General features: G+C 56.3%; 12 protein-coding genes across 12 annotated transcripts; 4 read left to right on the top strand and 8 right to left on the bottom strand.

Moving 5' to 3' along the window:
• Positions 1-1,568: 1,568 nt before the first annotated feature.
• Positions 1,569-3,040, bottom strand: B0H18DRAFT_1011383 (uncharacterized protein). Its single transcript, XM_048028983.1, has one exon. It carries the CDS (start codon positions 2,580-2,582, stop codon positions 1,971-1,973), a length of 612 nt encoding a protein of 203 aa, XP_047892742.1. The 5' UTR covers positions 2,583-3,040; the 3' UTR covers positions 1,569-1,970.
• Positions 2,689-3,155, top strand: B0H18DRAFT_1173042 (uncharacterized protein). The gene has a single exon (XM_048035912.1). It carries the CDS (start codon positions 2,887-2,889, stop codon positions 3,088-3,090), a length of 204 nt encoding a protein of 67 aa, XP_047892741.1. The 5' UTR covers positions 2,689-2,886; the 3' UTR covers positions 3,091-3,155.
• An 851-nt stretch (positions 3,156-4,006) lies between these two features.
• B0H18DRAFT_403415 (uncharacterized protein) lies at positions 4,007-5,199 on the bottom strand. The gene is made up of 5 exons (XM_048037938.1): positions 4,984-5,199; positions 4,870-4,929; positions 4,685-4,744; positions 4,565-4,635; positions 4,007-4,507 (listed from the first exon to the last, which is right to left on the bottom strand). The coding sequence occupies exons 1-5, from the start codon at positions 4,990-4,992 to the stop codon at positions 4,102-4,104; spliced, it is 606 nt and encodes a 201-aa protein (XP_047892740.1). The 5' UTR covers positions 4,993-5,199; the 3' UTR covers positions 4,007-4,101.
• Positions 5,200-5,994: 795 nt separating this feature from the next.
• Positions 5,995-6,822, bottom strand: B0H18DRAFT_403413 (uncharacterized protein). Its single transcript, XM_048037937.1, has 3 exons — positions 6,724-6,822; positions 6,424-6,668; positions 5,995-6,365 (listed from the first exon to the last, which is right to left on the bottom strand). Exons 2-3 carry the CDS (start codon positions 6,628-6,630, stop codon positions 6,096-6,098), a joined length of 477 nt encoding a protein of 158 aa, XP_047892739.1. The 5' UTR covers positions 6,631-6,668; positions 6,724-6,822; the 3' UTR covers positions 5,995-6,095.
• Positions 6,823-7,015: 193 nt separating this feature from the next.
• Positions 7,016-7,993, bottom strand: B0H18DRAFT_877739 (uncharacterized protein; the record flags this gene model as incomplete). Its single annotated transcript, XM_048040578.1, has 3 exons — positions 7,016-7,524; positions 7,590-7,680; positions 7,736-7,993. 3 exons carry the CDS (start codon positions 7,991-7,993, stop codon positions 7,016-7,018), a joined length of 858 nt encoding a protein of 285 aa, XP_047892738.1.
• Positions 7,994-9,087: 1,094 nt separating this feature from the next.
• Positions 9,088-10,981, bottom strand: B0H18DRAFT_1011323 (uncharacterized protein). The gene is made up of 9 exons (XM_048028982.1): positions 10,832-10,981; positions 10,608-10,776; positions 10,430-10,554; positions 10,306-10,373; positions 10,171-10,228; positions 9,948-10,118; positions 9,711-9,894; positions 9,600-9,624; positions 9,088-9,550 (listed from the first exon to the last, which is right to left on the bottom strand). Exons 3-9 carry the CDS (start codon positions 10,496-10,498, stop codon positions 9,208-9,210), a joined length of 918 nt encoding a protein of 305 aa, XP_047892737.1. The 5' UTR covers positions 10,499-10,554; positions 10,608-10,776; positions 10,832-10,981; the 3' UTR covers positions 9,088-9,207.
• A 1,444-nt stretch (positions 10,982-12,425) lies between these two features.
• Positions 12,426-13,586, bottom strand: B0H18DRAFT_402981 (uncharacterized protein). The gene is made up of 5 exons (XM_048037936.1): positions 13,309-13,586; positions 13,237-13,242; positions 13,054-13,177; positions 12,807-12,926; positions 12,426-12,753 (listed from the first exon to the last, which is right to left on the bottom strand). The coding sequence occupies exons 1-5, from the start codon at positions 13,390-13,392 to the stop codon at positions 12,530-12,532; spliced, it is 558 nt and encodes a 185-aa protein (XP_047892736.1). The 5' UTR covers positions 13,393-13,586; the 3' UTR covers positions 12,426-12,529.
• Positions 13,587-14,280: 694 nt separating this feature from the next.
• On the top strand, positions 14,281-15,752 carry B0H18DRAFT_402961 (uncharacterized protein). The gene is made up of 3 exons (XM_048037935.1): positions 14,281-14,818; positions 14,883-15,524; positions 15,574-15,752. The coding sequence occupies exons 1-2, from the start codon at positions 14,391-14,393 to the stop codon at positions 15,511-15,513; spliced, it is 1,059 nt and encodes a 352-aa protein (XP_047892735.1). The 5' UTR covers positions 14,281-14,390; the 3' UTR covers positions 15,514-15,524; positions 15,574-15,752.
• Positions 15,753-16,121: 369 nt separating this feature from the next.
• On the bottom strand, positions 16,122-17,069 carry B0H18DRAFT_402957 (uncharacterized protein). Its single transcript, XM_048037934.1, has 2 exons — positions 16,858-17,069; positions 16,122-16,794 (listed from the first exon to the last, which is right to left on the bottom strand). The coding sequence occupies exons 1-2, from the start codon at positions 16,992-16,994 to the stop codon at positions 16,206-16,208; spliced, it is 726 nt and encodes a 241-aa protein (XP_047892734.1). The 5' UTR covers positions 16,995-17,069; the 3' UTR covers positions 16,122-16,205.
• A 1,397-nt stretch (positions 17,070-18,466) lies between these two features.
• B0H18DRAFT_402952 (uncharacterized protein) lies at positions 18,467-19,525 on the bottom strand. The gene is made up of 4 exons (XM_048037933.1): positions 19,269-19,525; positions 19,043-19,211; positions 18,726-18,987; positions 18,467-18,673 (listed from the first exon to the last, which is right to left on the bottom strand). Exons 1-4 carry the CDS (start codon positions 19,342-19,344, stop codon positions 18,671-18,673), a joined length of 510 nt encoding a protein of 169 aa, XP_047892733.1. The 5' UTR covers positions 19,345-19,525; the 3' UTR covers positions 18,467-18,670.
• A 131-nt stretch (positions 19,526-19,656) lies between these two features.
• On the top strand, positions 19,657-21,912 carry B0H18DRAFT_1011300 (WD40-repeat-containing domain protein). Its single transcript, XM_048028981.1, has 10 exons — positions 19,657-20,149; positions 20,203-20,338; positions 20,395-20,527; positions 20,575-20,640; positions 20,696-20,958; positions 21,007-21,029; positions 21,081-21,171; positions 21,222-21,283; positions 21,338-21,493; positions 21,546-21,912. Exons 1-10 carry the CDS (start codon positions 19,877-19,879, stop codon positions 21,735-21,737), a joined length of 1,395 nt encoding a protein of 464 aa, XP_047892732.1. The 5' UTR covers positions 19,657-19,876; the 3' UTR covers positions 21,738-21,912.
• Positions 21,913-26,034: 4,122 nt separating this feature from the next.
• B0H18DRAFT_402892 (uncharacterized protein) lies at positions 26,035-27,582 on the top strand. Its single transcript, XM_048037931.1, has 5 exons — positions 26,035-26,279; positions 26,332-26,703; positions 26,760-27,181; positions 27,235-27,339; positions 27,392-27,582. Exons 1-4 carry the CDS (start codon positions 26,199-26,201, stop codon positions 27,326-27,328), a joined length of 969 nt encoding a protein of 322 aa, XP_047892731.1. The 5' UTR covers positions 26,035-26,198; the 3' UTR covers positions 27,329-27,339; positions 27,392-27,582.
• The last annotated feature ends 170 nt before the right edge of the window (positions 27,583-27,752 follow it).

Genomic DNA, 27,752 nt, shown 5'->3' with positions numbered 1-27,752 from the left:
GAGTGTCTGTGCGTGGCTCCAGAGCACTACGGAGCCTTCGGGAACACAGTGGCAATGCTCTCAAGATCTCTACCGAACTCAATATTCATCGTTAACAGCGGCTTTTCGCAAACCAGGTCATAGCTGTCACGAAAATCCATCTAGCATTCCGATGTAGTACACCAGCATTCACATCCAAGCTACATACATAGGGTACTACTACATATGATTCGTCAATCATCCGCCTCGGCCTCGCTGTCAGTCAAACCTGTATGTCCTTCGAGTTCTCTCTTGGGATCCTCGATCCTCGCTGTTGACACTTTCCCGTGTCTGGGTGCGTCATCTTCATCCCGGATCTTCGCGTAGTTCCTAGAGCAAAACCAATGTCTTAGCACTCAGTACGAAAATAGGATATTACCCATCTCGCACCTGCCACACTTGTACAGAACAACGCGGATGTTCTGCATCTGTTCGGAAGACGCCTTGACCCATCCTTCGACGTCATCGGCGCATTCGCTTCCTCACGGAAGTTCGCTCTTCCTGTGTGTCACTGGCAGACGAGGCTTGAGACTTGGTGACGAGCGAGGACGGACGAGGGCGAGTGGACGGTGATAGTGTTGACGGGGAGCACAATGATGGGGTAAAACTTGTGCTGAGGCGCACCGAGGAACTCGCGGGAGGCCTCCAAGCACGCGAAGACGAAAGAGAACAAGCCAGATCCAGCGTCTTGCTTTCCGCCCTCCTCGGAAACGAAGGAGTCGACGGGGGCCGTAGGGCACGGCACCGCAGAGCGGAGCTCAGGAGAGGCCGAAGAAGGCGAGGGGCCGTAGACGATGGTGGGCTCCGAGACGGCGGTGGAAGTGGGGAGAACGAACGAGCCAGTGGCCGAGGCGACGTACTCTGCGCCGATGAAGCACCTTGCCGTCGTGGTAGTCTCGCTGACCGCGGTGGCTGACGAAGTGATCAACGACTCGGGCTCCGATGTGTGGGACTCCATGGGCGAGGCCGTAGAGGACGCAGTACCGACAGTGGAGCTCGAGGAGGCTGACGGAAGGACACGGAAGTCGATATCGAGGTAGCACCGGAGACGAGGGTCGATCGCGTTCAGGTAGGAAGCACCGTCAAGGTAGGAAGCAGAGCCCAGCGCAAGACCAAGACCAGAACCAGAGAGATCAGACGGCGTGTAGTCATCCTCGACGAACCAGTCGAGGTAACTGACGTGGTAGGGAGCGTCGCCAGGCCAGAGGGTGGAGGTCCCGTTGGAGACGTATCAGTCCAGGTATTCGCCCGCAGTGTACTCGCCTTCCCTGAAGATCGTGTGGAGTTCCGCCACCCTCGGGCACACAGCGAATCACTCGGACTGCAGAAGTGGGAGTCCCGTCCGCACGGACTGCGGTCAGCACCACGAGCTGAGTGCTCGTCACTCGACCATGGTGGCTGGGAACAGATCATCACTCCCGCTCTCGTCCTGTTGCCTATCCCTTGCTTTGTCCGCACTACTTGCGGTCGGGCTCGCCTGAGTGTCCTGGAAGTCGGCTGCAAGCAGGTGAGGCTTGAGGCAGAGGAGAGGCTGAAGGTTGGACGCAAGGGGAGAGATGGGAGCAAGTGCACGTGATGCCTCGTGCCCGAGGCGCTTAGCACTTCAATCGTCGACTCAACTTCGACACTGTGCGGTACATAGCAGCACACGCATATTGCGACGGGGGAGCGAGGGTAACACGGAGTCGGGGGAACCGGGCCCGGCCAGGGCAAGGTCAGTACAGGTGAGTGCGACGCCCGCCCACTTGCGCATGCGGACCAGGACCATCTGCCTCGCTCCCTTGTTCGCCCGCTTGCTCGTGCCCGCCTGCTCGTATGACCACCTTCCTGCCCGCTTGTGCTCCCGCCTTCCTACCCTCTTGCGTCCCCGCCTGCTCGAGTTCCCGCTCGCTCGTTTTCCGAGTCTCCCGTGAATACATCCCGTCGTTCCCGAGGCTCGCACCCGCCCATACTCACCCACTAGCAATGCTCCCACCTCGGCGTCCCCGAGCCAACCATCCAGCGTCGCTCGTCGGACGATGACTTGTCTTGTCTCCGACCGCTGCCGGCCACGATCCCGAGAGGGTACGGGAAGGCAAGGGCCGGAGCCCATTGCGGTCGAATAGCGTGCACTGCGGCTTTGCATCCTCGTTCGTAATCTGGGCTGCGAGCTGGTCAGGGACACCGAGTTGGTCAGACCGACGTACAAGCCCACCGTACACTGCCCGACGATCGACCCAGTGTGCCACCAGCAGCCACGTCTCACACTCTCGCCACGAATCCTCGCCTGCGACCCTTGGCCGCTCGCTCTCGATCAGTCTCGATGGCTGCCTGCCGCTACCTCCGCAAGCAGATGCGCCTGCGTGTGCCCGACGCGACAATTCGGCGCTCTTCTGTTGACGAGCAATGGTTGGACACACCGAGCCAGTGCAGTGGCCGGGCCATGCTTCCTTGCTCACCGGACGGCGATCCAGTGTGTCGGTCAAGAACGTGGTGCGAGGGACTCGCGCCCGAGTCCGGAACGACTTTGCGAGGGAAGGAGCGAATGAGATGACCAGCGCGCGGCCTGCAAACTCGCCTCGCATTCCGTATCACGTCGTGAACGGTGTCTGTCGCCCACCGAAAACACTATATCGGGTCGGTGACCCGTTGTTAACGCGGCAGACGAGTCAGGTCAGTACCACGCCTTTCCATTAAATGGTCGACCTCACCTCTCTCATACCATGGCGGCCGGCCCGACGCCATGATCGCGCGTTTCGAACTGGACGGAAGGTAAGCACCCGTGTCCTCAGCTCGTCATGGCGAAGGAGACCTACCGTAGTCCCCGTCTCGGCGACCACATGTACCTAGCTAAGGTACTCAAGAACGGTCCCGAGGCTTGTGGCAAGCATGCGTCGCTCGACGGGACGATTCTCGACGCCAAAGGCTTCCCCGGTGTCTTCCCTGAGCACGAGTACGATGATCGTCAAGCGTCACCAGGGTCTCGGTCACTTGATTGATATGGCTGGCGACGGTGCTCATGATGCCCCTGCCCTGTCCCGTGCTAACATCGGTATCGCCGCCGTGCTACTCACGCTACCGCCATCGTCTTGACGGAGCCCGGTCTTTCCACTATCGTGCACGCCATCCGGGGTTCGCGCCTCATTTCCCAGCGTATGCGCAACCACTCCATCAATTACTGCGCCGTCACGGTTTTGTCTCGTTGTCTGCCGCCATCCGGGCCATGTGTGATTTTCAAACTCGCGTCCGTGTAGGCTACCGCGCACGATGTACATGACAGTATTGATATAGTGCCACTTACGTGGCTTCGATGCGAGCCACTAGTTTCCATTATGACTCGCGGTGAAAATTGGCTCCGTTTATCAGCAATCATGAAAGCACGAGAAAAGGACGGAGGACGACGGATGTCGGTGGCGACCCGCCGTGACGTAGGGCCAGAGGAGGAGGAGGAGGGGATTAGTTCAACAAGTCGGTGGCGCGGGCAGAGGTCGTCGGCGCCAAGGGGAATTCACGCCGACGTACTGTAGGTCCCGTAGGCACACTCTGAACGCGGCCTCTTTGAGTAGAGAAAGACTGCGACGAAGGAATGGGACGCGTGTGCACCGGGTCGCGGCGACCGGCGGCGGGACCATCAGCGCGAGAACTGCGGGTCGCCGGCATGGATGCGAGGACGTGGCCGGGGTGCGCGATGGCATTAATGTCTGGTCGTGATGGGAGGTGACCGGTGACCGGTGAGGGCGATGGGACAGCAGTACAGTGCGCGAAGGGCAAGGACGGTGACGCCGCGGCGGGCGGACCGCTGGGCAGTGGGCCAGCGAATCGTGCTCCGGATGTCCGTCGGTGAGGCGGTGATTTTGAAGGGAGGAGCACCCACGGTACCAGTGTCGACGACCCGCTGACCGCTGTAGCTCAAAAGTCAAGTGCCTGTATAAGGTGGATCCTGTCGACGTCTGCTTCACCAATGCTCGAGCTCAATGAAGCTAGTGACGTGCGGTCGTGCTGGGATGTCATACGGACTCAGGCTGGTGCTGGAAGGACGACTGGGTAGGCGCCATCGTAATACACATGATACATGAATATAACAGCGTGCATTACTGGGCAGTATTACTCGAGCTCGAGATCAGATGCCGTAGGCAGGAAGAACCCGTCCCAATTGCTGCGAACTCCTTCGTCCCCTCCGTGCGTTGTCATTGGGTCCTCTTCTCCAAGCGCGTTGGCGACAGCACATACAATGCTCCTGAGAGCGATATCCTCGATCGGCTTTGTCTTGATCGACTGTCGACAAATCGGGCATGTGTAATGCGGGGTAGGGTAGGCCTTCAAAAGGTCGACGAGCTCTGCTTTGATGCGCTCCCGATCTGCCCTTGGTAGTTCGGCGTTGCGGAGAGCTTCGCGGTATGGCTGCAGATTCGGCAACTCTAACTGAGGGTTGCGATCCAGGTGTTGCATCAGGGCCTCGCTGAACCACTCGCGCAGGCACAATTGGCACGCCGAGTGGCCACAGGGCAAACTGCGGGGGTAAAAGACATGAAATCATGGTGACACGACAATGCGCTGGAGCACTTACACATAGGGTAGCCACATCCGTAAAGTGCACACCGTGCATGTTGTATCGCTCTGCAGTACGTCCGTCAACCTCTGGTGACAAGATCAGAGTGGGATACAAGAACGATGCGGGAAAGCGTACTCTGGCAGCCACAACAGTGCCCTCGCGTTGTCGTGCTTCTTCTTGTAACTGTTCGATGTCCTGAGACCAGCCGCTGGTCAGTGGACCTAGTTACGTGGACCTTGTTGTAACACACACCTGCTACGACAAATACAAAAGTTTTAGGTGAGATGACAGTGGAGAAGGAGTGGCAGCTGGCTGAATACCTGCGTCTTCACCCTGTGCTCGTGCCCTTCCTGAACAATGAGCTGTAAACTGTCCCGTTCCTGCGACCATTCGTCAAGTGTAGTACGGGCGAAAAGATGCAGGCTACAAAATACCTGGGTCATGGAGGACAACTGCTGTAAGAACTCATCTGAAGCCTTGTAGGCTGCCTCAAGTTCATGCTGCAACGTAGCCCTAGCCGCCGACACCGCGACGAGTGCTTCTTGCAGCGCCTCGTTTCTGTCGGCGGATATCTCGAGGTCTTGTCGTGGGTTCTTCGCCACCGGTTGATCCCGCCGTGCCTTCTCCGGAGGTGCGTTGGCCCTTGGACGCTTGCTCACACGATTTTGAGGGCGTTCAGGCGAGAGGTTGCGCGTGTTTGCTGGCCGAGAAGAAGCCTTGTGTTTTTCGCTGTGGTTGCGACGATGGGATGCGGAGGCTTCAGCTGCGGCATGCGCCCCAAGGTCATCGTCGCCTGAAGAAATGCTGATAACGTCGTCGACCGCAGAGGAGCGCTTGGCACCCGAGTTGTTGCTCGGCGCCATGATCGTCAGATGGTGGGCTGCGCGAAAAGGCAGACGAAGACGCACCTTTATTTATACCAGGCGCGAACAATGCGGAAAGTTTGCGTCGTGGTGGATGATCGAGATCAAGATCATGAGGATCAGCCGCGCAAGGATGTGGGGGCTCTTGCCAACGAGACACCTGAAGTTCATCTCTCTAGTCTCTCCGCGAAAAGCTTTGACGGCGTGTAGATGGGCTAGCGAAGCGTGTTCTGCGAGGTTACAAGGAATTAGCACACCCGACAGCACACGTCAACGATGGTCAGAGGCTGACCTCGAGTGCAGTGAGTAATGCGGGCACTGGAATATCAGCACGGCGAGGATAGGAGGAAGGCACAAAGGAAGGACATAAGTTCACTGCCATGTGGAGACAGAGAGGAAGATGATCCGCGTACACGTGGCGGAACACATTGTCCCGCAAGCCCCTCGCGCTTCCAATTGTGCCAATATGCACCGACGCCATTAGTCGGTGCTGTGAAGGCCATTGTTGTCAGGACCAACAGAGAACGTGCGCATGTATACTGGGAGGCAGACGTGTGTACAACAAATCAAAGCTCGCAAATGGCTTCGGACGGCGAAAATCATCTCATAGTACTGTTTGATTGGGAAGATATCATTACTGTTGAGACGAACGACGGTAGCGAACGCACCATGCTCCCCATTGTTCAAAAGCCCGGTCCTGGCTTCTTCGAGAACCAGTTCCTGAGTAGGGGGAAGTCGGCCATAGTCGCGTCCATCAACGCCACATATTCGCTATGGTATTTTGCGACGACGATGTCGCCGCGCCACACGTTTGGCGACCGGATTTTTTTGCCTCGAATTTCGTACATGCACTTGTTGATCGGGAACACCATGCCGTCCGACGAGACTATTGGGTAGAAGGCGAGGTAGGGTGCGGGAAAGTCAATGAGCATCCCGTCCAACTTCTTGATAGGCTATCATAGCCGTCTGTCAGCGGGTTATACGCAAAGCCTGGCTGGATGATGCTCCTACCTCGAAACGCCACGAACGAGGCCCTAGGCCGGGCGCGACATGATCGAAATACATTTCCGGGTGAGGCACATAACCGCAGCGGTATGGTTCCGATGCGTTTTGAATCGGTACGGCAAGGGGGCTCACGTAGAGACTGATGAGGCGTGGGGGCTGCTCGTCCGCGGGAAAAATCACTGCATCAAAGCGCCGCATCTGGCCGTCGTTCATGTTTACACTGGTGGTACTCGAATTCAAACAGTCGGGTCCTGGTATTCCAGATGAGCGAGTAGCAATAGCAGGGAAATGACTTTGCCCACGTACCTTTGCGGGTGCAGTTCAAGGTCAAGGTACAGCCCTGTGGTCGAGGGACAGGAGGGTTTATGTGCCCTCATTGCGACTATCGGCGTCGCGGCGTGTACGTAGACGTAAAGACGTAGGCGCCCGCTGATTGTGAGAAGCGGACTTGTCCCTTTACAGTATACAGTGTTGAGAACTGCGAGGTGTAACGCTGTATATGTAGTAAGCAATCGCGAAGGATGGGGACGATTCAGAGCGTCTTCGCACTTCTATTCCACGTTCTGTGACGAACAAGACGCAAGGGACGTTACTAGATCTATTCTACAGAGCGCATTGGGAAGCGTGCGATCCCGTCCGCAATACGCTGAGCTCTGCCCGAACGGTACAGGAGAAGCTCATCTGGGGCGAGCTCAGAAACCATTCTCCCTCCGAGTTCACGATGCTGAAACATCGTACCGCCTGTCCAGAAAACGGCCGAGCCACGGGTCGCGCCCTCCGTCATCAACGGTGTGTTGTAGTGTGTAAAAGCCGCGGATGGCAACCAGATGGGCACACCCGGGCCTACCTCCACTTCACAGCCCAATTCCGCCACGCCAATCCGGCAGTCCTCGGAAGGGTCAAACGTGCCGAAAGGGACGATGCAACAAAGGCCAGGACCCAGGTTAGTACAATCAAGGTGGCGCGAGCAAACCACGTCTCCGACGTTGAGGGCGAAAGATGCGAAGGGGTAGAACAGGCTTTCGAGAGCGGAGTCATCGCCGAGCGCAAAATCGAGCGTGCGGGAATAATATTCGTAGAGCTGTGGGAAGACCCGGCGGAAGACATCTATACCAGTGAGAGTCAGGATGTGGGCCTAATCATGAGTGGACACAATGCAACTATATGCTTACCAGCGACCAGTCGGACCACAGGCACCAGCTGTCGACCAAGTTCATGCGCGGCACCCACATGGTCGCAGAAGTATTTTGACATCCTAGGTCTCTGGCCAGATCAGGTATGAGCCCCTGATGTCAAAACGGCCAGGCCATGGACGTACAAGTTGGTTGTCCTTGTGGAGAGTAAAATAATATTGTGCGAAGGTGCCGCGCTTGGAAGTGATGTACGTAGGCTTAGTACCGGCCTGCTTGAGAAATGCGGCGGCTGCCATCAGGAGTCCGTTGGCATCTCGAGTCGCAGCCCCTTGCCATGCTCGGTACACCACCAAGCGTCCGCTACGGTCGACCACTTCGGCCGCCCTGCTGATTCCGGTTCGCGCTCGCTCAACCTCATGCAAGGATATCGCGCAGAGAAACATACCCGGCCTCATGGCGTATAATCAACGGCGCTTCACCTAGCGCCGCGTCCCCTGTGGCCGCGTGTTGTACATGGCGATGGCCGGTAAACCCGCCGGAGAGCGGCATGTCGGAAAGCCCGTTTTCTGTCACAGCGGCGCGCAAGGCTTGCGATTCTTTGGCCTGGATTCGCCGCGCCGCGCGGGACGCATTGCGTGGGCCTTGACGTCGCGCTTTGCGGGCATGCTTCTTTTCGGAGCGTGTTGGGCCAACCATGGAATCGGCGGCCCTAGGGCGCAAGCGTTTCGCAGCGAAGTCACGCCGACGGTACAGAGGACTCACGTATCACTGTCCAAGCCGTAGCCAATGCCTTCAAAGCCTCCACCTAACCCGGTGCCATCAGACAAAGCTCTCTCTGGGCTGTGATCCATCGCTCCCTCATCCACGGCCTCCTCGTTCCAGAAACATGCGAGCCTGTCCTTGAACAACGCCGGTCCTCGCACGACGATGGGGGTCTTGGTCGAAACGCAGCCATCAGCACGAGCAACGTCGAGGAGCAAACGCTCACCATCATGGGCCAGCAGCGCAGCGTGACCTCTCACCTGCAGACGTAGAAAAGGCGTCAGAGCGGGTCCGTACGCGTTAGGAGAGCCAGAGACCGCTGGTAAGGGCGTGTGGGGCACGGGATATTGGTCTCCACTCGACCGTGCACCTCACGCCCTCGACAGAAGGCGCTGGCTAACCATGGGCTGAAGGCGGCTCCTTACCCTACCAAGACGGGTCTTGCCTGAGAGTGCTCGAAAGGACGGGGCGCTGAAGTGCTGCCCTGCTACACATATATATATACTGCGGCGCACGACGCGTCGCCGCGGCGACTCGCGGCGTTCAACAGCATCACGTGTCTAGCGTCTTGCACGTGACCGCGAAGCTGACGCGCCCCGAGGGAGTGACGCGTGACGAGCCGTGGTCGGAGTTGCCGTTAGTGGCGGCTTAGCCTGGGCCCAAGGTCTGGCCCAGGCTCACAGGCTCTCAAAAGACCTCTAAATTTCGTACGACTCATCGACGGGGTGCACAAGTGCAAGTCTTGTTGCGGGGTGGCCCACTGCGTCACACAAAATCGCTGTGTACGATCTATATATTGAGGTCATAGGTCACTTAAGCCGAGTCCCGCTTTCCTCGTAAGCACTGATCTACAACGTGATGTTCACGCCAGGGGCGTGCAGTACTACAGCGCCGCTCAGGTCAACGGGGCATCGACAAACTGCCCTAGCCGCTTCTGGCGACCAAGGTATGTACGAAACGTAATCCTCGTCACCCAACGCGGATCGCCGTTATCGAGCAGGCGCAGAACATAACCCTCGATGGTCGGATGCGGGTGTCGTTCGGCCACAGGTAACCAGACTCCTGAAACATCGCGCAGCCAGACTTGCACCTTTTCGTCCGTCTTATTCACATACAAATCGCCAGCGTTTGCGAGGGTAGGAGCCATGGGGACGGCGGTGAGCGGAGGACCTATAGAAGCGAACCAGACGATCTTCTCGGGGCGTGATCTAATCGCGTGCTCCTGTCGGTGTGGTCCGCTACGGCGCATTCAGCCATAAAGACAACCATACTGTATGGGCAACGTACATTAGGGCATCGTTGGATGCTGCCGCTCTGTTGGGCGGGGCCGCCATGGCCGGCGGCGGCGGCGGGGGGCAGCAGGTACAGGGACATAGTGCAAGGGCGGCAGCATGGGACGACGCTGTGGGCGATTCCGTGTGAAGTCGATTTGCACGCCGCGCGTGGTCGAGGACTGAGCCGGCGGATCGGCCGGCATTCTCCTGGGTGCAGACAGGCTGAGCCCCTGGAGCTTAGAATAAAGCGAAGCTACATTGGGCTGAGAGGCATGAGCTGGCACGCTCCGTCGGCCCTCGGAGAGGAGCTAAGGACAGATGCGTAAGCATATCACGAAACTTTGGAATGTGGAGAACGCACCGGCACCGTCGGCGGGTTGCTCGGAATCAGCTTGTCGCTGGGGTTGAGCTTCGTCGGGACTTGTGTCGAAGGCGCCAGCGACGATGTGTTCGTTCTGCCCTGCTGATTGTGGACGTTGATGAGCATTGAGCGACCAGCATAGGCGGTCGAGTGCTCAAGCGGCCGAGAAGCCTGAGCTCACTGACATGAGCCGTAGGTCACATCATGAAGAAACAGTACGTACGGAGTGCTCAACTCGTCGAGCAGCGCCCTCCGCTGATTGTCTCGATGATTCCTGATTGCTGCGGTGTTGGAGGAGGTGGTATAGAGAGCAGCAAAACTTAGTCAATGATGGCAATAGATGTACAATAATACACACCCGACCGTTCCTGGTCCGTGCAACTGCCTATATCGAAGAATAAGGGGGCCTGTACGCGTGCCATCTTCCTGTGGCGAACATCAGTGCTCATCATAAACGGACAACAGCGGTCACAAAGGCCTACATCTCCCTCGCATATGGGCAGCGCGCTCGTGCGAATGGGGTTGACTACCGGGTGTTGCGACTCGGCCATGGCACAACAACGAAAGAGAGAGGGAAAAGCGGGAGCATAGGCTCCGAAGGCCCTTCCTAGGCATGCCTGCTTAAATGCGGTTTGACCCAACTGGCGCCAGATACCTTACCGGGGGCTGCATTGTGTAACCAGCGGCTAGTCCAGCTTTGTAAGAGCTTTCAGCATCCGCCAATCCTGCTCAATAGTGCGCGATGCTCCGAGCGCTGTGTGCGCGGCGATACGCAGGCTCACATTGGCGGTCACAGCCTTGTGAAAGCGGATCCGGATCGGTCGATGGCCTTTGGGATGCCGACTTCGGTATAAACTAACGCAGCGTCGTAGCCGTCGACGTACTTTTGAGCCCTGTTGCATTTGTTGCAAGACAGCAGGCTGATGTTGAGGTGCAATGGCGAAGGGTTGTCAGGGTGTAACCAAGAGCATAGACATCGAATTTCTTTGAGGGCCCGGATGCGTGAAAACGGTCAGAGCTTGGTTGGACTCAGGCCAACCAACCATGCAATCTCCGACACAGATCTCGCACCGGAAACACCCGACTGAACGCGCTGTCTGTGAACTAGTAAGTACTGACTAAGTATGCGCTCGGGACACGGTCGGCAGCTCTCAACTGTCACAGGGCTAGCTCAAGAAAACCTGAGAATTGTATGTCATGCTGGCCATTCCTCTAGGTTTGCGCGTGCGACGATGACCGCTGCAACGACACTTTCCGGCCGTTGCACGAGCAAGCGGAGGAATTCGGCGCTCACCGGCACCGGCGTAGAACTAAGGGCTAAGTTTTGTTTTCCTCTATGGGCGCGATCTTGTCAATTTACCGCGCGTTTCTCATACGTATCGGCGCATCCTACCATCCCAGTCAAAATAAAAACGGCATCCGTCGGAGCGCTTTCCGCATCGGCCATGCGCACTCGCGCGCGGTTGTACAAACAGAGCTCATCTATGCGTCCGGTGATTCGCGGACTTAGTTGACGACAAAGATGACAACGAAGGAAGTAAATTATGCGTAGCGGTCTGGTGTGATTATGGGAGTTTATACGAGGCACTTTGTAACGAGAGACGTAAGAGAAGTATTAGTTATGAGGAGGTATATGAAAAGTGGTTTGTACAGGAATCGTAAGTCATGGCGGAACAAAGATACAAGGCATTGTGCACAGGAAGCACTTAGGTACAAGGTCAAATTGAAAGGGAATGCACCGCGAGTCGCAAGCATGGATTTCCAACGGCACTCGCGATGACGGCTAAGCATCGACGTTCATCTGCTCGACCTGCTCGTGAGCATCAACGAGCTCCAGCGTACCGTTCCTCGTGAGGACGATTCCCGGCCCAAAAACGAGGTCAGCGGGGAGTGCGCTGAGGTTGTCTAGCAGCAGGTCCTCGATGCTCTGCCAAGCCTGCTGTGCGTAGTGAAGCCCTATCATGAAGGCTCGGACGAGAGCCACGAAAGAAGGGCCGCCTTCGTTGAGGACGAACTGGTGCTCTACTCCTTGCGCATCCGCCCACGCCAGGAGTCGCGATTCCTGAAGTACAATGAGGTCAGACTTCGAGAGACTGTATAACAGTGCGTACTTGGACGGCGAATGTTCGCCACTCGGACTTGAAGACGGACCTGTACGATCGCCGCCTATCGAAACCGTCGACGACGAAGACGCCGACTAGGTACGATCACTTGGTTAGAAAAAGAGAGATGCATTGAAAGCTGCGACGAACATTCGGTGGGCTTTATCTCGATAATAGCAAAGAGGGAGGGGACCCAACATCCGGCGGAGCCCGTGCGGTAGTGCCCAAGACCGAGGAACTTTATTGAGCGAGGGTTGAGGCGTACGACGCTGCGATGAGTGAGCGTCATGTTCTCGACGACGACAGAAATGACCTGCTCACCGGGGCATTGTTGCGGATGGGACGACGGTGGTGGAAGTTGCAGCAGAGCAGTGTACTGCCGGACATGCAAGTCCCCATCGCTTAATATACTGCTTGCAGACTGTGAGTGGCGTCGACGACAGAAGAAAGGGCTCGCCATTGTTCCTCTGCGGGTGGAGGTCAATGGATTCCGTATCCAGCTAGGAGGGACAGTAGGCGACTCGGGGGCGACGGTGTCCAAGCGCGCATTCGCCGGTAGGGCCAACATGAGGCAGATATGAAAGTCCGTGAAGGATACAGACAGGTTCCAGCGGCGCCGCACCATGTACACGATGAATTCATATGTGTGACCTTCTGGCTGACTTTGGCAACGCTCAGACGATGATCGAGGGCGTATCCCATCCCTCGCAAAAGAGTCTGTCGCCCACAACTAGTACGAATGCTCACGGATGCTCACCTTGTGACATTGATCCAGGACGAAGAGGTGAATATGTCGACGCGGGCGGCTTGATACGGAACGCCTGCCCAGCATCCCGGTAGAGGTATGCGCCAGTGGGAAAGGGGCGCTGTCGGGATCCTAAAAGAAATCGTGGTGAGAAGCGTACACCGGCGGGGAAAAGGTGCCACCCCGATGCAAATGCATCGGCCTGGACCTATCCCCCGGCATGAGGAATTGTCAATCAATGCAGCGAATTAGCACTTGCCGGCATTCCCCCGTCGCGACTCGGAATTGCACATGTCGCTAACTCGAGGCAAGCGCGAGGCTTGAGGCGGCGTTTTCCCGGCGCGGATTATCGCACGTCTGAAGACGGAGGGCAACATATACGACTTTGAGCAGTAGGGATTAGGCCCAGGAAGAATCGCGAGCGTTGCAAGATCAAGCTCACCGATGTCTGTAACAACAATTCTTGAGGAAGGTAACATTGAGCCAAGACGTGAGCCACGATGGATGCGCTCACCACTATCTGGCACGGCTGGATGGCCAACACGGTGCACGCTAGACGCGCCGACAGCAATAGCCGACAGTTCATATGCCAGTTCATATCCTGTAAAAGTGTCCATGTGTCAATTGAATGAGCGATCCCTGAGTCCGAGTCGATTAGTTTTCAACGATGGACGGACGGCGAATGCAGAGCGATGGGTTGATCTTGAGATCATCGAGTCTCTTGAGCAGTGCTTCATTGACTGCCGGCCTGAGGTACCTCTCATTTACCTGCTAGTAAGTGGTGGCGCTGTCTCGCACGCAGATCTGATCGGGCATCGTGAGGCGGGAGGAAGCTCCGGGACTTGTACTCTCCAAAAACCACCGGATCGCGGACGCCGACGCGCTGATGTTCCAAGTTTGGGCAAGACGACGCATTCTGCTGACGGCTCACGTTCACGTATCGTCGGCGACGCACTGTTCGTCACTTCGGTCGTCGGTAAGTGTGCTCACGGTAAGTTGCAGGCGCGTCCGAGGCTGAAGGTGGCCGGCGTATGCCATCGTCTTCTGGTACTGCCATGTCCCCTCGTGCGTACGCCTCCTTGCTGTCGCGTGCCTTTCGGGCCCTCGCGTCGTCCCCCTTAGCGTCTACCCAGATCCGCTGCTCTCCGGAGAACGGCCTCTTCTCGAATGACATGGCTTGCTGGCGATACCCATCCGTGTAGGTGGAGCTTGCTTGGCTCTTCGTATGGTCAAGCGTCGTGTTGCCAGTCGGTTGAAGCAACGTCGGCGGCATGGGGAGTATCTGAGCGGCGGCTGTCGCGCGGAGGCAAATTCATTCCATTGCGATCGGCAGGCTGATGTCGCCCGATGAAGCGGCTGAGAAGGTCACAATGCATAGGCTTCTCCTGGGCGTGCAGCCTGGCATGTATTGGCGCTTATCTGGTTTGTTCGGCTAGGACACGCCTTTCTGCTGTGCCACTGGAAGCGACCGCCCGGAGTCACCACGAAAGGGTTACGGCCAAGTGACAGAAGCGTTATGGATGTTTATCTCCGTCCTGTCGTCGGGCTACTTCTTCCTAGTGTCCCTCATCTTTTCTCCATCTTCCCATCGACACCATGCTGCGTTCTCTGTTCAGCTTCGTCTCTCAAATGTTCGCTGTCCTGATGCTCATCCTCTACGGCACATCGTGGGTATGGGGTGGGTTGCGCACGCTCTGCCAGTACCCGTTTGTCTCGTCTTTCGTGCAATCTTGCGACACCATCAATTCCAACATGACGGTTTGGGCCGCTCTCCCGTTGCTGTTGAATGCGCAGACGACAGGCATGGAGCAGGTGCTCAGCCAGACTAGTGCACACACCGAGATCATCGTTGATCTTCTGGATACGCGTCTGGCTTCGGTTGATTTGTCCATCCTCGTACAATCGAGCGACCTCGAGTATCGCTACCAGATATCCACCCTCATTGACAAGCTCGCTGATGATGCGCTGGACCTCAACCGTGGCCTGCAACATCTCTCGGCGAAGATCACGGCGGGCTTTGACAGGTAAGCTGAATTTCACCCGATGAAGTAAGAAGCCCTTTAACACCCTTCATCGCCCCCTTCCCAGGATTCTCTTAACGAATGATCACCTCTATCAGCTGCTGCGCAGCTCCCCCATTTCCCCCGGTCACATGGCTGATGCTCAGTCCTGCCACTCAAGCTCGATGTCAGGCAAAAACCAGGAATGCGAGCCTCCTTACCCCGACATCGCGCGTGCGTATGAGCGCGCCCTCCAGACGTATGAGATCGTACTTCGCGAGCTCATGCAGTGCAGTACCGACTCCCTCACCAAAGCGGCAGTCCTTGACGCGGATTTAATATCCACCATGAACGTCGTCGCGCGGGAGAAATTTAGCGTCGACCTAGCTCGACGGGAGCTCGGTCTAGGGCTGCTCTGGGAACTCCTAGGCGGTAACAGGCTGCATGCCGTAACCCTCGCTCGGAATGAGAATGTCCTCAGCCGCGTCGGAGTCCACAGCGCAAAAACTCTGCGCTACGTCCGGACGATCCAGGACACGCTCGAAGGCATGGAGAGGCACCTCGACGAGCTGCGGCTCGTAGCATCCGGGGCCATGGTAGCCGAGGCCGCACCACCAGAGGTAATTCTGCGAATGCTTGCCAGAGGTCTCGAGCGCTTGGGAAGCGCTCGGATCGGCGACTCTAAGCGCAGAGTTTCGACGTTCGTGGACGCTCTTTAAGCTTGGAATTGGTGAGCTTCATATAGGCGCGCCCTGAGCGTTGCTGACTGCCTGCGACAGTTTGTCTGATCCCTGTCTCCCACCCAATGATCCCGTTCTCCTTCACGTCGTTTGCTCCCCTTTTGCCACCCCCCCCCCGAACGTGCTTGTTATGTCGTATCTCGATGCTCTTCTTTCTTACGCCTATGCTTGACTCCGTTCGTTTTGTCTAATCTAATTTTTATCCCTCGAAATTGTCACTCGACGTTTTTCGTCCCCGTCCACATTATGCCGCTGAAAGCTGGAATTCCGATGTTTTGACTATCGAGCTGTTGTGCGCCGGCAGTCTCATTAATTTGTCAAGTCGATCAGGAAATCCGAATCCGGTTTGGCGCAGCGTACGAACCTCGCCGATCCGCGCGCGAGTCGTAAGGCCGCTCAAGTGTCGGGCTGGCGTGCTTGCCTTTGTTGGACTGTCGGAGTATGCCGGACGAATCGCGACAGACGAGTTGAAGGCTAGAGATCGCGTGGTTCTAGAGATTCACGTGAGGCGCGACACAAGGCCGTTCACGTCTATTTGGGGATGGCATAGCATTATCGTCGTACAATTCCAATATAGGTTAGAGAGGTACACGGGTGCGAGATCGGAGTGCGGTGCATACGTAGGATGAGTCGTGAAAGGGAAAAGTACATAGAGGCGTCACCACTTGAATCTACTGAGCACGAACCAAAGCTTTGAGCGGTTGAACAACACTATTATCCTTTTTCGCCGAACGTATATATTGCCTGTTGACCAGGAGTTCAGCGACGTGCCCGCTGGTGTACCGGAGACCGGGGATCAGAGTTCCTGGCTGGGCAAGCCATTTCTCCAACTCGGCGAGCCGTTGCCCATTTTCATCGAGCACCGCGAACAACTCCTGCACAGAGGAGAAGAGCACCTCAACATCGAAGCGCGCCATCTCGAGGCCAAGCGTCAAGTCTCGGCATTGGGTGTCGTCGAAACTGGGATACATGATCCGACGAACAGACCCAGCCCTACCCAACAGGCTCGGTGAACAGAACCTAGACGCATGGTCCTCAAGGCGGGCGAGATCCTCGATGAGTAGGAGGACCGCCTTATTCGTGGCCAATAGGTTCCACGAGATGCGCATGAAAGACCGCCTTGTTTCATCCTGGACGGCCTTGAACAGCCGTGCGACGAGCCATTGTTCGGACGGGTACAAGACGTTACCAGCGAAGATGCCCTCGGCAGTCCGTATGCGGGCTATCGTGTCCAACGATACGCGACACGCGTAGTCAGCACTAGAGAGAGGGATTCACTGCATGAGAAATCGATGACAATTGTTGTTTTGACGTTGCACTCACTCGTTTGCCACGTATCCTATTTCTAGGTTGAGGTCGATAACTCGCAGGGTAGCGTTGCCGCTGGAGGTGAGCAGACTCCTCGAGACATTGGCGTTGAGGCGACCCGTAGATTGAGACGTGGTGTGGAGCTTGAGCATTACTGTATGAAGCCGAAGGGCGGTCTGCAGATGTCCGGATGTGCTGTTCAGTGCGCCAGCTACCCAAGAACCCTGTATATTGGCAAGCTCGGCAAACTCTCCCCAGCCGACCTTGCCTAGTGGCTCTGGGATCGATCGGCAGGTAGGGACCAACACGTTCGCGGCGGGAATTGTGCACAGGGCGATCTGCATCATCGACAAACCGAGAGGGTCGTTGTCGAGCAGCAGCATGGTAAGCGGACTGACAGCCCATGACGCATACGCCGCTATGTGGCAGCGAAATCCTGGTAACGACGACACAAGCGAGAACATGATCGTGACGATACACATGATCACCTAGGCCCTGTACGTGAGCTTCACCGTAGGCAGCGGTATACTACTACTCACAAGGCGACGTGGCGTAGGCGGACGGGGGGCACGATATATATCCCGGGTGACGGTCGTAGGCGGGCGATCCTGAGCGGCGTTCGTCGCCTCATGGGGAAGTCCTCCCGCCTGGTTTCCGGGATGGAGGCGTGTCGACCGTCGGCGAGTGCTGGGAGATGCCATGGAGGGTGGTGCTAACGACGCGAGTTGGCTGGCCTCAAGTCTGTGGGATTGGTATAAGACGTCGCGCTCCCAGCAGCAATACTGAGTCACACGAACTCGAACCGACGGAAAGAGCGTGCAACGATATCGATGAAGCAACGCGTTCTACACACTCGCGGCGTCTTTACCGGGAGAATCGACCTGGCGAGAGTCTCACCTTTCCGCGCTGAAGCAACGGCTCTTGACTTCTTCGTGCTCTAGAGCTTGACTAGGCCGTAGATGGGCGGCCCTCGGCAAGCCGTCAGCCAATGCCATTGGACCGAAGGACAAAGGACGACGGCGTGTTGGTCAGTCGAGTTCTCAAAGTACCATGAGGCATCTTCAATGAATTCCGTGAGGCGTGCCACACGGTCTTCCTCGCTTGGCTCAGGAGAATTCAATGTCGGCGGTGGTAAGCTTGTGATGGCGTCCAGAGTGGTGAGGCACCCACGTTGTAATTGTCAGGGCCTGCCGCAGGATGATGCAGTGCGACAAAGGCCCGAACTTGGCTCACGTCGGTCAGAGGTGTTTTGCGTCTCATACGCTTGTGTGGAAGGCGAGAGATCACTTCTGTGTGGTGAGCACTCGCTGCGAGTCACCGCCGTATGCATATTGATCGGGGCCGGTCGTCCCATTGCTTATTCTGGGCTGGGGTCTACGGTACGTACAGTAGCGCTGGTTCCGGAGGAGCGCTCCGAGGCGTGTGAGGATCGCTAGAGATCTCAGATATAGTATGGATGGTGAGTCCACGCTTGGCCCACGCAGCATCCCCGAATATGGGAGGATGTGCCCGATTCGGCAAGTTAAGATTTCCGACCGGTGCCAGCGTGACATATCGCGCGTTACGACCCGCGAAGCACACTGCTGACGAACACCGACAACGTTGAACGTCACAAATGATCAGACTCGGATTGGCCGCATACGTGATTTGGAGGTGGAGGGGGAAAACAGCCAGGCGCGCAAACGAGTAGTGGATATCGTACATTATGACCGGTTCTTCGTGAATAGAGTAGGAGCACTGAGAGATTAGGGGTAAGAAGTATCGTACATCGCGACCAGTCCTTCATACAAATCAGTCGACGCAGACCCCAAGACGCTACGGGTCGCATTTACTGAAAGCTGTGCATGAGTCTGTGGATCATCAATTAGTGCAGTAGGGCTTACGTATACGACGTGCACAAGAGTTTGCAGGCGGTCCATTGCGGAGGAAATCTGAGCGAACTCTTGCCTCATTGCGAGTCGCAGGCGGGCGATCTCCTGCTGAGAAGCCGAGGTGCGCTCTCGCAGGGCGCGAAGCGAGTCTTCATGGGCTTGTATGCGCTCGCGCTGGACGGAAATGCGCCGGTGAAGGGTCTGTTTGGACGCACGCAGACGCTCTCGCTCTGCGGCGATCGTGTCCCTATCTTCTAAGAAACGAACGGCCTTCCTGTGATAGTGGTTACATGACGCTACTCAGAACTGCATTTGGTTTCAGATCTCACCTGCGAACGAGGTTATTGAACAGCGAAATGCTGTAACCGTGTTGTCCGAATTTGAAGCGGACATGAACGAGGTCCGTCTCCGGTCGGAACGGTTGTCTGCATAGGTGACATAGGGAAGGTATAAACCTGCGGCGAATCTGCTTGAAGCAGTCTACACAGACAACATGTCCTGCAGTGCAGCATCAACGTTCTAACGAGACTCCACACGAGAAAAGACCGCACTCACCGCAGGATTTGATGGCTAGTAGTTGGATTCCACCGGGTCCCGCTATGTTGAAGCAGACAGGGCAGGTGGCGAGCATGGCTCAGCGACGAAGCGAGGGATTTGCGGTCTTGAGCCGCCTGCATGAAAGCGGTACTGCCCCTTGTATATAGCAACGCAGCATAAAGAAACATGAGAACGCCACACCGTGCGGTGATGCATCGAGTGGCGTATCTACTACGGAGGCGTTGGCCTCAGCGGGCTGGAACGAACAAAGGTGCATCCTTGCCAGACGGCGCTTATACTTAGCCAGGGGAGGATGGGTCCATTTAGCCATCAGCGCTTCAGCCGGCAGCCGCCGTCGCATGGGTGCTGAGCGCTGAGCGCCCGGAAATGTAATTACCTCAGAATTACCTCCTCATCTTCCTTGACGGCGACAATCCGGATCCCACGATCATTTGGCAGATGTGCGATCGTGTTCAAGATCTCTATACTAAATCTGGAGGTGCGTACTCACCGCATTCTTGGGGAGGCGTGTCCCCCACGAGCCTGAGCGAGGTACGGTGCCATGTCCTCCATCTAGCCTTAAAGGCCACCTCTTCACTCGGTTGTCCGGTCATCCCTTGCCAGCAATGGTCTCTACTGCGTATGTCCCTACCCTCACGCTCACCGGAGGACATTCTGATACCGTCAACGCCCTCGCCTTCTCACCGGATTGCAAGTACCTCGCAAGCGGAGGTGACGACGGAGCCGTTGTTATCTGGGACGTCCGCTCCGGCGATCTCATATATCGCTTCACTGTCGATGGTCAAGTTGATAGCCTTCTGTGGCATCCCATACAGACAGAGACCATTATAATCGGCTGCAACAGTGGTTCAATCCGACAATTACGCTACTTTTCGGCGGTACGTGATCCTTATTCAGGTAGCCGGGCAAGAAGCTTATCAGAGAAGCGCAGATATCCAGTGAAGTCTACGAGATTGACCTTGGAAGACAGCCAAACATTGTCTACAGTATGGACTATAGCGCCGCCACATCTTGCCTTGCCGCGAGTGTTGGGCTTGACGTGCTCATTGCAAAGGAAACTACCCCTAGTGCGATCGCTGTTATTTGATATTCGCTATTCCGCACGTCGCTGACTTCGCCGAAGATAAATATAGTGTCATCATCCCGCTCCCTCATCCTCAGGAGGGGGCCCATCCAGCGCCCGATAACGCAGTCGCTCTGAAGTTCGACAAGGATGGACGGACCCTCGTCGCAACATACTCGTCTCGCGGAATAATGTGAGCTTAGTCCCTCCGCATCGACATATCTGACGATTCGCGAGAAGATGCTGGGATGTGCATGCGCGGCATCCACTTTGGCGTATCGCCCCTCCCGAAGCATATCCCTCAATGTGCGTATCCTTCCTGCCCTGGTCTGCTTCCGCCATGAATGATTGCTATTGCTAGGGGTCACTCGGCGATCAATCAAACGTCCCGATTCATTGCAGTTCATAACGGTAGCGACGGTGTTCATCTGTACTCGTTGGGCGGGCACGATCAGAAGCCGCGACGTCTCTACAAGTTTGCCGATACTCAGCCACTTCCTCGCATTGCTGTTCAGGTGTCCTTCATTCACGGAGATCAGGCAATCGTGTGCGGTACATCATCAGGGAATGTCTGCATATGGCAGACGAAATCTGGGGAACTGTTTCAATCGCTGGGGCACCGAGGTAAGCCTTGCACAGTGCCCATTCAACGTCATTTTTACCCTATAATAGATGACATCATCATGGCCGTGGCGGTAAGCGACCAGACTTCGTTCAAGTTGCTCCGCCTAATACACGCGCGGAAGGGTTGTCAAAGAGGCAACGTATGCTATCTTGCCACGGGATCGGCGACAAGGGGTCCTGACACCTACATTAAAATATGGCGCGCAAGAATTGGTATGTTTTCGGTGGATCTCTTCGCCGTCTTGATGCTCATAAGTTGTAAGACGGGATCGGCTTGCAACAAGTCCCTGAGTCGTTTTTCCAGGGATTCATACGGGGTCTTTCAGTATGTATACTCTTTGTGCCGTCGTGATTGCGCTATTGACGTCGCTCTACCTAGTCTGACTCTGATCGACTGATCCCTACCGTGGAAGAGCTACAGGCGGTCTTTCGCACAATCGTTGTTTTAACGATTTCCCTCGGACTATGTTGGGCTCTCCTCAAAGTCGGATCTGTCGTTCCATGGGCTGACTGCGGTCGCACCATGCTTCACGCTGTAAGTGGATAAGCGATGTACCACTCATATTTCTCATGTCTTTCATCTTTAGGTTTACCTTGCTCAGCATGCCCTTGGCCGCTGCTGGATCTGGGGCCTGGACATGGCCACAGGTGCCTATTTGGTAGGCAAACGGGTGGTTTGCCAGATGGTGGTCGTCGCGTCAGAGTGGGCGAGGGCTCAAGCGCTCAGGGCGCTCGGGCTTCCGTTGGACATCATGGACAGGCTGCCTCCGCCTCAGTAAGTGTCCTTAACGCGCGTACGTGAACAGGCGTCGTATTTGCATCCGTTAGCTTCACGGTAGAGAATATTAGAGTACGGTTGGCCGGGTTTTCAATATTGTAGACATGCTGCTCCATCCACATATCTTCGCCGCCTATCTCCAACAGCGAAGACAACTTTCAGGCGTGCTTCTCTCACATCACGCACCGTGCTTCGCCGAGATGATGATCTTCGCGCCGCATTGGATTCATAACGCCACTGCGCCTCACCTTCGCGGCTCGCCGCGCATGACGTTTCGTGAATGACCTTGTGACGACGCTCAGGCTGCCACCCTCCCTATATCAGACGCGCTCAAGCCTCGAAGGTACTTCATTTGTAGCGACGCCAAAATGAGCAGTGCGTCATCTCGTCTTATTCGTCGTTCTTGCCGATTCTCATCAGCGGCATGTATATTCAGGGTGGTATTTCGCGTGTATCATGCATGCTGATTGCCACGACGAGCGTACACGCGTCTGACGTACACGTTGTGGGCACGTCTGCAATCGCAGCTGCCTTCCGAGTTTATTGCGAGCCTTGACGTGTCTTTCTTGATACGCCACTCCGCTGCACGTTTCCCCCTGCATTGTCTGCGTTTGCGGCTGAGTCCCTTTGTGACGGCAAAATGCAATCCGCTACTAAACACTATACAACGTTCACGCCATTGTCCTTCCCCACATTCACCTGTCCCCATGGCTGAAGCAACCGATGCCTCTAGCACTCAGATTCCTCCTCCCGTCGCCTCCGGCAGTCTGCTTCCCAATCCTGAAGAACCTCCTCCCGTCGCTGGCGTTAAGAGGCCGCTTGAAGAGGAAAAGATGCAACAGGCACAAGATGGGAAGGGCAACACCATTGCTCGACCTCGCGTGAGTCTCAAGACCAGGGTGGAAATCCGGAGACAAGATCCGAATCCTCCTGAGCCGGCATGGTTCATTCAACTGAAGAAATTCAAGTCAAATGTGGTCCAGGCTGTACCTGCGTTTGAGAGCTTGGTAAGTGCTTGAGTATGTGTTTTTTAGCATTCCTGACACTCGGCCGACCGGGTAGATCGGGAGCAAACCTGAGGTGGCGACACCAAATGTGCGGGTGGTACGTAGTACAGAGCTTCGTGCAAGCAACGGCACTCAGACCCCTTTGTAATAACAGCCCCGCGAAGACATAGTCAGCACGCACGGGGGCACGGTCAGTACAGTCCAGAACCACGACGACACAAACGAGGGAATGGTTCCGGGTCTTGGGGAGCAGCGCCAGGAAGATGGTGCGACGGGAGCTTCCGAACAGGTATGTTCATAAGTCTTCGACCGTGCCACCCTTTTTGACGAAACATATCAGGTCGCAGGCGGTTCGCAGGCTGTGTCTGGAGCATCCCAGTGGGCGATGAACTCTCTCTCCGTGCTGCAGGTACCCCAGAGTGACTACATACCGGTTTTCTGATATTGACCGAGGACTGTAGGACACGTTCGCGCCATCGGCACAACTGGAGATGCCTAACTTTCAAGATTTCTTCCACTCGTTCACCGATTTTGCGGCCTGGGGCTCTGCGGAAAGCACAGAAGCACCGGCGGGCGATTCCGCAGGTCATCATTCTGGCGACACACAGAGGCAAGTATCGGACAGTGGCGAAGCACCGGCGGGCACCTCCACGGATAATTCTCGTGATACACACGAGAGACGAAGAGCTGAGCGAGCTCGTAGGCAAGAACTTCACTCCCATGAGCCATACCCGAAGGTGATTGGGGAAGCGGACGAGGCTGAGGAAGCCACCGGCAGATCCGCGGTGAGTTGGTCTTCCGGCGATACTAGATAGGGAACTGATGCGTTGTCTACCCAGAAGCGTCAGAAGGCAAGCTCGGCCCATGTAGCACCCGCGACGACTGCAGTGGCCCCGACTGTCATTGCGCCTCCTACTGCTGTTGCACCCCCTTCTGCTATTGCTCCTCCCACTGTGGTTGCGCCCTCGACTCTGGTTGCGCCCTCGACTCTGGTTGCGCCCTCGACTCTGGTTGCGCCCCCGATTACGAATGCCCCCCCGACCAGTGCCATCGTACCTCCGGCTGCCATCGTACCTCCGGCTGCCATCGTACCTCCGGCTGCCATCGTACCTCCGGCTGCCATCGTACCTCCGGCTGCCATCGTACCTCCGGCTGCCATCGCGCCCCCGGCTGTGGTTGCGCCTCCGACTGTGGTTGCGCCTCCAACTGTGGTTGCGCCCCCGGCTGTGGTTACGCCCCCGATTACGAATGCCCCCCCGACCAGTGCCATCGTACCTCCGGCTGCCATCGTACCTCCGGCTGCCATCGTACCTCCGGCTGCCATCGCGCCCCCGGCTGTGGCTGCACCTCCGACTGTGGTTGCGCTCCCGATTACGAATGTCCCCCAAACTGCCATCGCGCCTCCGACTGTCATGACACCTCCGACTGCTTTTACTCCCCCGACTATGATTGCTCCCCCGACTGCGATTGTTCCCCCGACTACAATCGCGGCCCAGCGTCTCGAGGAGTATGAGAGAGTCCAGCATGGGGCCGCAGCAATTGTGAGCGTGTTCGGGATCCGTGTCGAAGAAACGACTCATTTGTGTCCGACCAGGCCTCCAAACAAGGCGCTGCAATAAGCGATGAGGACGTCGAAATGGGTGACGCGCACGCTCAAGTTCGTCGTGGTGAAGGTTCGCAAGGTTTGAGTCACGTCTCTCAGGTTGAAACAACGCTGCCTCCTGGTGAGGTGCACCCAGTCAGTACTCTCACCAATCCCCAGTCGTCTCTCCTTCCCGCTGATGTTAGTTGCGCCAATCCAGCCGATATCGACATCACAGACGCCGACCGCTGAAACTCGACTGGACGCAGCAGCAAGTCATCATGCGGCCGCTCAAAACCAAAGTTCCTGGACGAACCTGCCTCAGGTATGTTTAAACGACTTGTCTGCCTCGTAATGACTGCGATTGAGACTGGCGCTGGGATTGTGTTGTTACAGCGCCCAGACTCATTCGAGGTATGCCCTCCGTTGTCGGGAGCGCGACAATGACCTAACTACCTCCGCGACAACAGACGTCCGATCGTGATGTAGACATGGCAGACGTGAGCATGGCACCATACCATACCTACGTTAGAACAGAACCTGACTTCACCATAAGCCTGCACTGGCAGCGTTGCAAGCTAGGTGAGCATCAGTTCCTGACCAAATGCGCGTTGTGCTAACATTCCACGCAAGTCTGAACGAATACGGACAGGCACAGGTAAGCTGTTGCCTGATCTATTACGCAATTGCTCAGTGACCCGTTCATAGGATCATAGCAACAAGAGTTCCGAATTCCTCGCTTCTATACCATCTCAGTCGAAAGCGCTCTCGGGCGGTGGTAGTCTTGCTCAGCATGTCGGCAGCGTAAGTTCATCAACGACGGTTCGGTTCAGAGCATAGACGGCTTATCAGTCTCAGTCTCAGCCATCTCCAGACGTCGATGTATCCATGGACGATTCGGCTTCAGATGGCGCTAGCTCGACCTCAACTGAACGTCCACCTCGCCCTGATAAAGGAAAGAGGCGTCAACATATCGGCGAGGACTCGCCCGACGAGGACAGTTTCACGCTAGTCGAGCAGCGGAATGAGAAACGGCGCCGTCGCGACCCAGAAGAAATGACCTCTCTGCAAGTCAAATCGAATGTGTGTACTTTTGTTATTACTGTATGACTCGTTATATCTAAACCATCTCAGGTGCAAACCGCGACCAAGCCATCTACTGCTCACCAGGAAGTCTCACACACAGTGCGTATCGGTACAACATAGGTGTTTCTCTTCGATTTCATTTTTAAGCAGGCGTCTCGTCGCCCCTTTGAACGATTCGACAATAGCAAACACACGCGCGTGACGAGGACGCCGACGACCGCACAGACAGGCTCTCCTGCGACCAATGCGAGAAAGCTACCCGGGCCGGCCGAACCTGTGTCTGAGCATCAAATTCCTTCGACAGAGTGGCAAGAACCACGTAGACCTTCCAGCGCGCGAAAGGGGCAGACTCCTCCAGGAGTCTCAAGTGTGCCCTCGGGTCAAACGCACAACGTAAGATATACCTCCCATATCGACGCTGCTCTGACCTTATCGCACACGTTATCGCACCTAGGCTGTCACTACATCGTCGAGCCATTCTCTCGTCGATTTGACTCCCCTTACGCGGCGCGATCTCGTCGTGATTGAGCAAAGCATGCAGCACAGTTTCGACACCAAGATGGCGGAGCTCGCAGCTACCATCGCATCGTCGTTGCAACTATCGATGGAAACTGCTATACGGTCCGTGGTGTCTACGGCAAATGCTGTTTCATCTGCTCAGGCTTCCGGGTCCATTGCATCGACGTCGCGTCGTGGGGATGCAGCCGACGCTTCGTCGTCCAAAGGGCCCGCGGCCAAAGGATCTGGAGACGAAGACGATGGCCCAGGGGACACGGCTGACGACGAGATGGACGTAGATAACAAGTCTCGCTTGCCAATTAATCACCGCGAGCGGCCGAAGAAGTCTCCGGAAGACAAAGCGTTCAAGGTGAGAGGATTGGAGCTCAACGATGACGCTGGTCCTCACTGACAGCTACTAGCAAACCCTCGCCGTTCATGCTCTCCGACTGATGGCGCGTCAGAACAAGAAGTCTCCGTTCGTCAACATACCATCGGCGGAACAGATAGCAGCCTTTGATCCGACTAGTGGTCGCGAGTGCTGCACCGCAGAGAGGTTCTCCTACGACATACACGCACGACCTTCGTCTGCCTGGAATCTATCCGCAGCAAGAGTCTTCACGGTCGACTTCAGGGCGCGATACCCCCGGTTTGAAAAATCGGAGGAGCAAGTGATAGAAGCTTGGATGAGGCACACAGAGACCCTGCGCCGGCAGCTTAAAGGTCAGGCCATGAGTGAACAGGAGACTCAGTACGAGCAGAAGCTGCACAGGCGACAAGAGCGGAAGCGGCAGGTAAGTGATCGCGAATACATTCGTTGTCCATGTTATAGATCTATCGTCCTATACAGCTGTTCACGAGGCGTCGCAATATCGCCGTCTCCCTACTTGCTCCAATGGACACGGAGCTCATTGACGCGCTCGGTGTTCATGGTATGAGTACTGATGAGTCCGACCATGCTGTCGGCAGAGGAGAACCGACGTATTTTATACGTTCCAAGGCTTGGCGGTCTCCAGAACTCCAAGTATGGCTGCGGACCCTCGATTCGCTTCACCTGTGGACACGCTACAGAGGCGGCTTCCAGGCTTCCCAGGGTGGCTGGCCTCACTATCGGGTGGCTAGTCAACAGGTCACCACTCGCCCTGCGGTCATCAACCTTCCAACGAATTGCTACGCCCCATCTCTACTGCAGGGATGCGACCCATTCAAGATGAAGTGGCTGAGCCCGCTCCCAGACAAGATCAATCTCAAGCACGCTGACCACATCATCGAGTATGTCTGATATTTCTCACACGTATGAATGACACCGATTGATCATGTTATAGGACGGCGAAATTATACGACCTGTCTCGTCAGGTGGTGGTGACCGGACGCTTCGACCCTGAGAGGCCTGTTCAGCCGAACGCAGGTACCGATTAGATGATCCGTTGGTGAGCCCTCAGATTTGACGAAACAATTGCTCAGAGGCTCAGACGTCTTCAGGACACATGGCGATGCATACAGGCGGGTAATACAGACACCACCCGTCCAGACGCCACATGAATTATACTCCGAATTTGTCACGAAGTCCATCTCCTGTACTAGTACACACCCTCCGCTCCACGAACACACCGTAGGCTCTAATGTATCCTGATTTTCTGTACATGATCAGTGCCACCGGCCACTCGTGAGACATCTGCTGACTCGAGCAGGCTTGACCAAGATCAGCACACAAGCAATTGCCATCCGACGTCGGCGTGACAGACTGCGGGGAACGCGCAACTAGGTCAGTGCTGCACTTCTTGCCGAGCTGGTGTCAGGTGACCATCCGCGGAGGGCGATGGTGTCGTCGAGCGGTCGGCTT

Source organism: Fomitopsis serialis (genome assembly GCF_022376445.1).
Source record: "Fomitopsis serialis strain Sig1Antser10 chromosome Unknown B0H18scaffold_39, whole genome shotgun sequence".
Taxonomy (NCBI): Eukaryota; Fungi; Basidiomycota; class Agaricomycetes; order Polyporales; family Fomitopsidaceae; genus Fomitopsis; species Fomitopsis serialis.
This window is presented reverse-complemented; position numbering and strand designations above follow the sequence as displayed.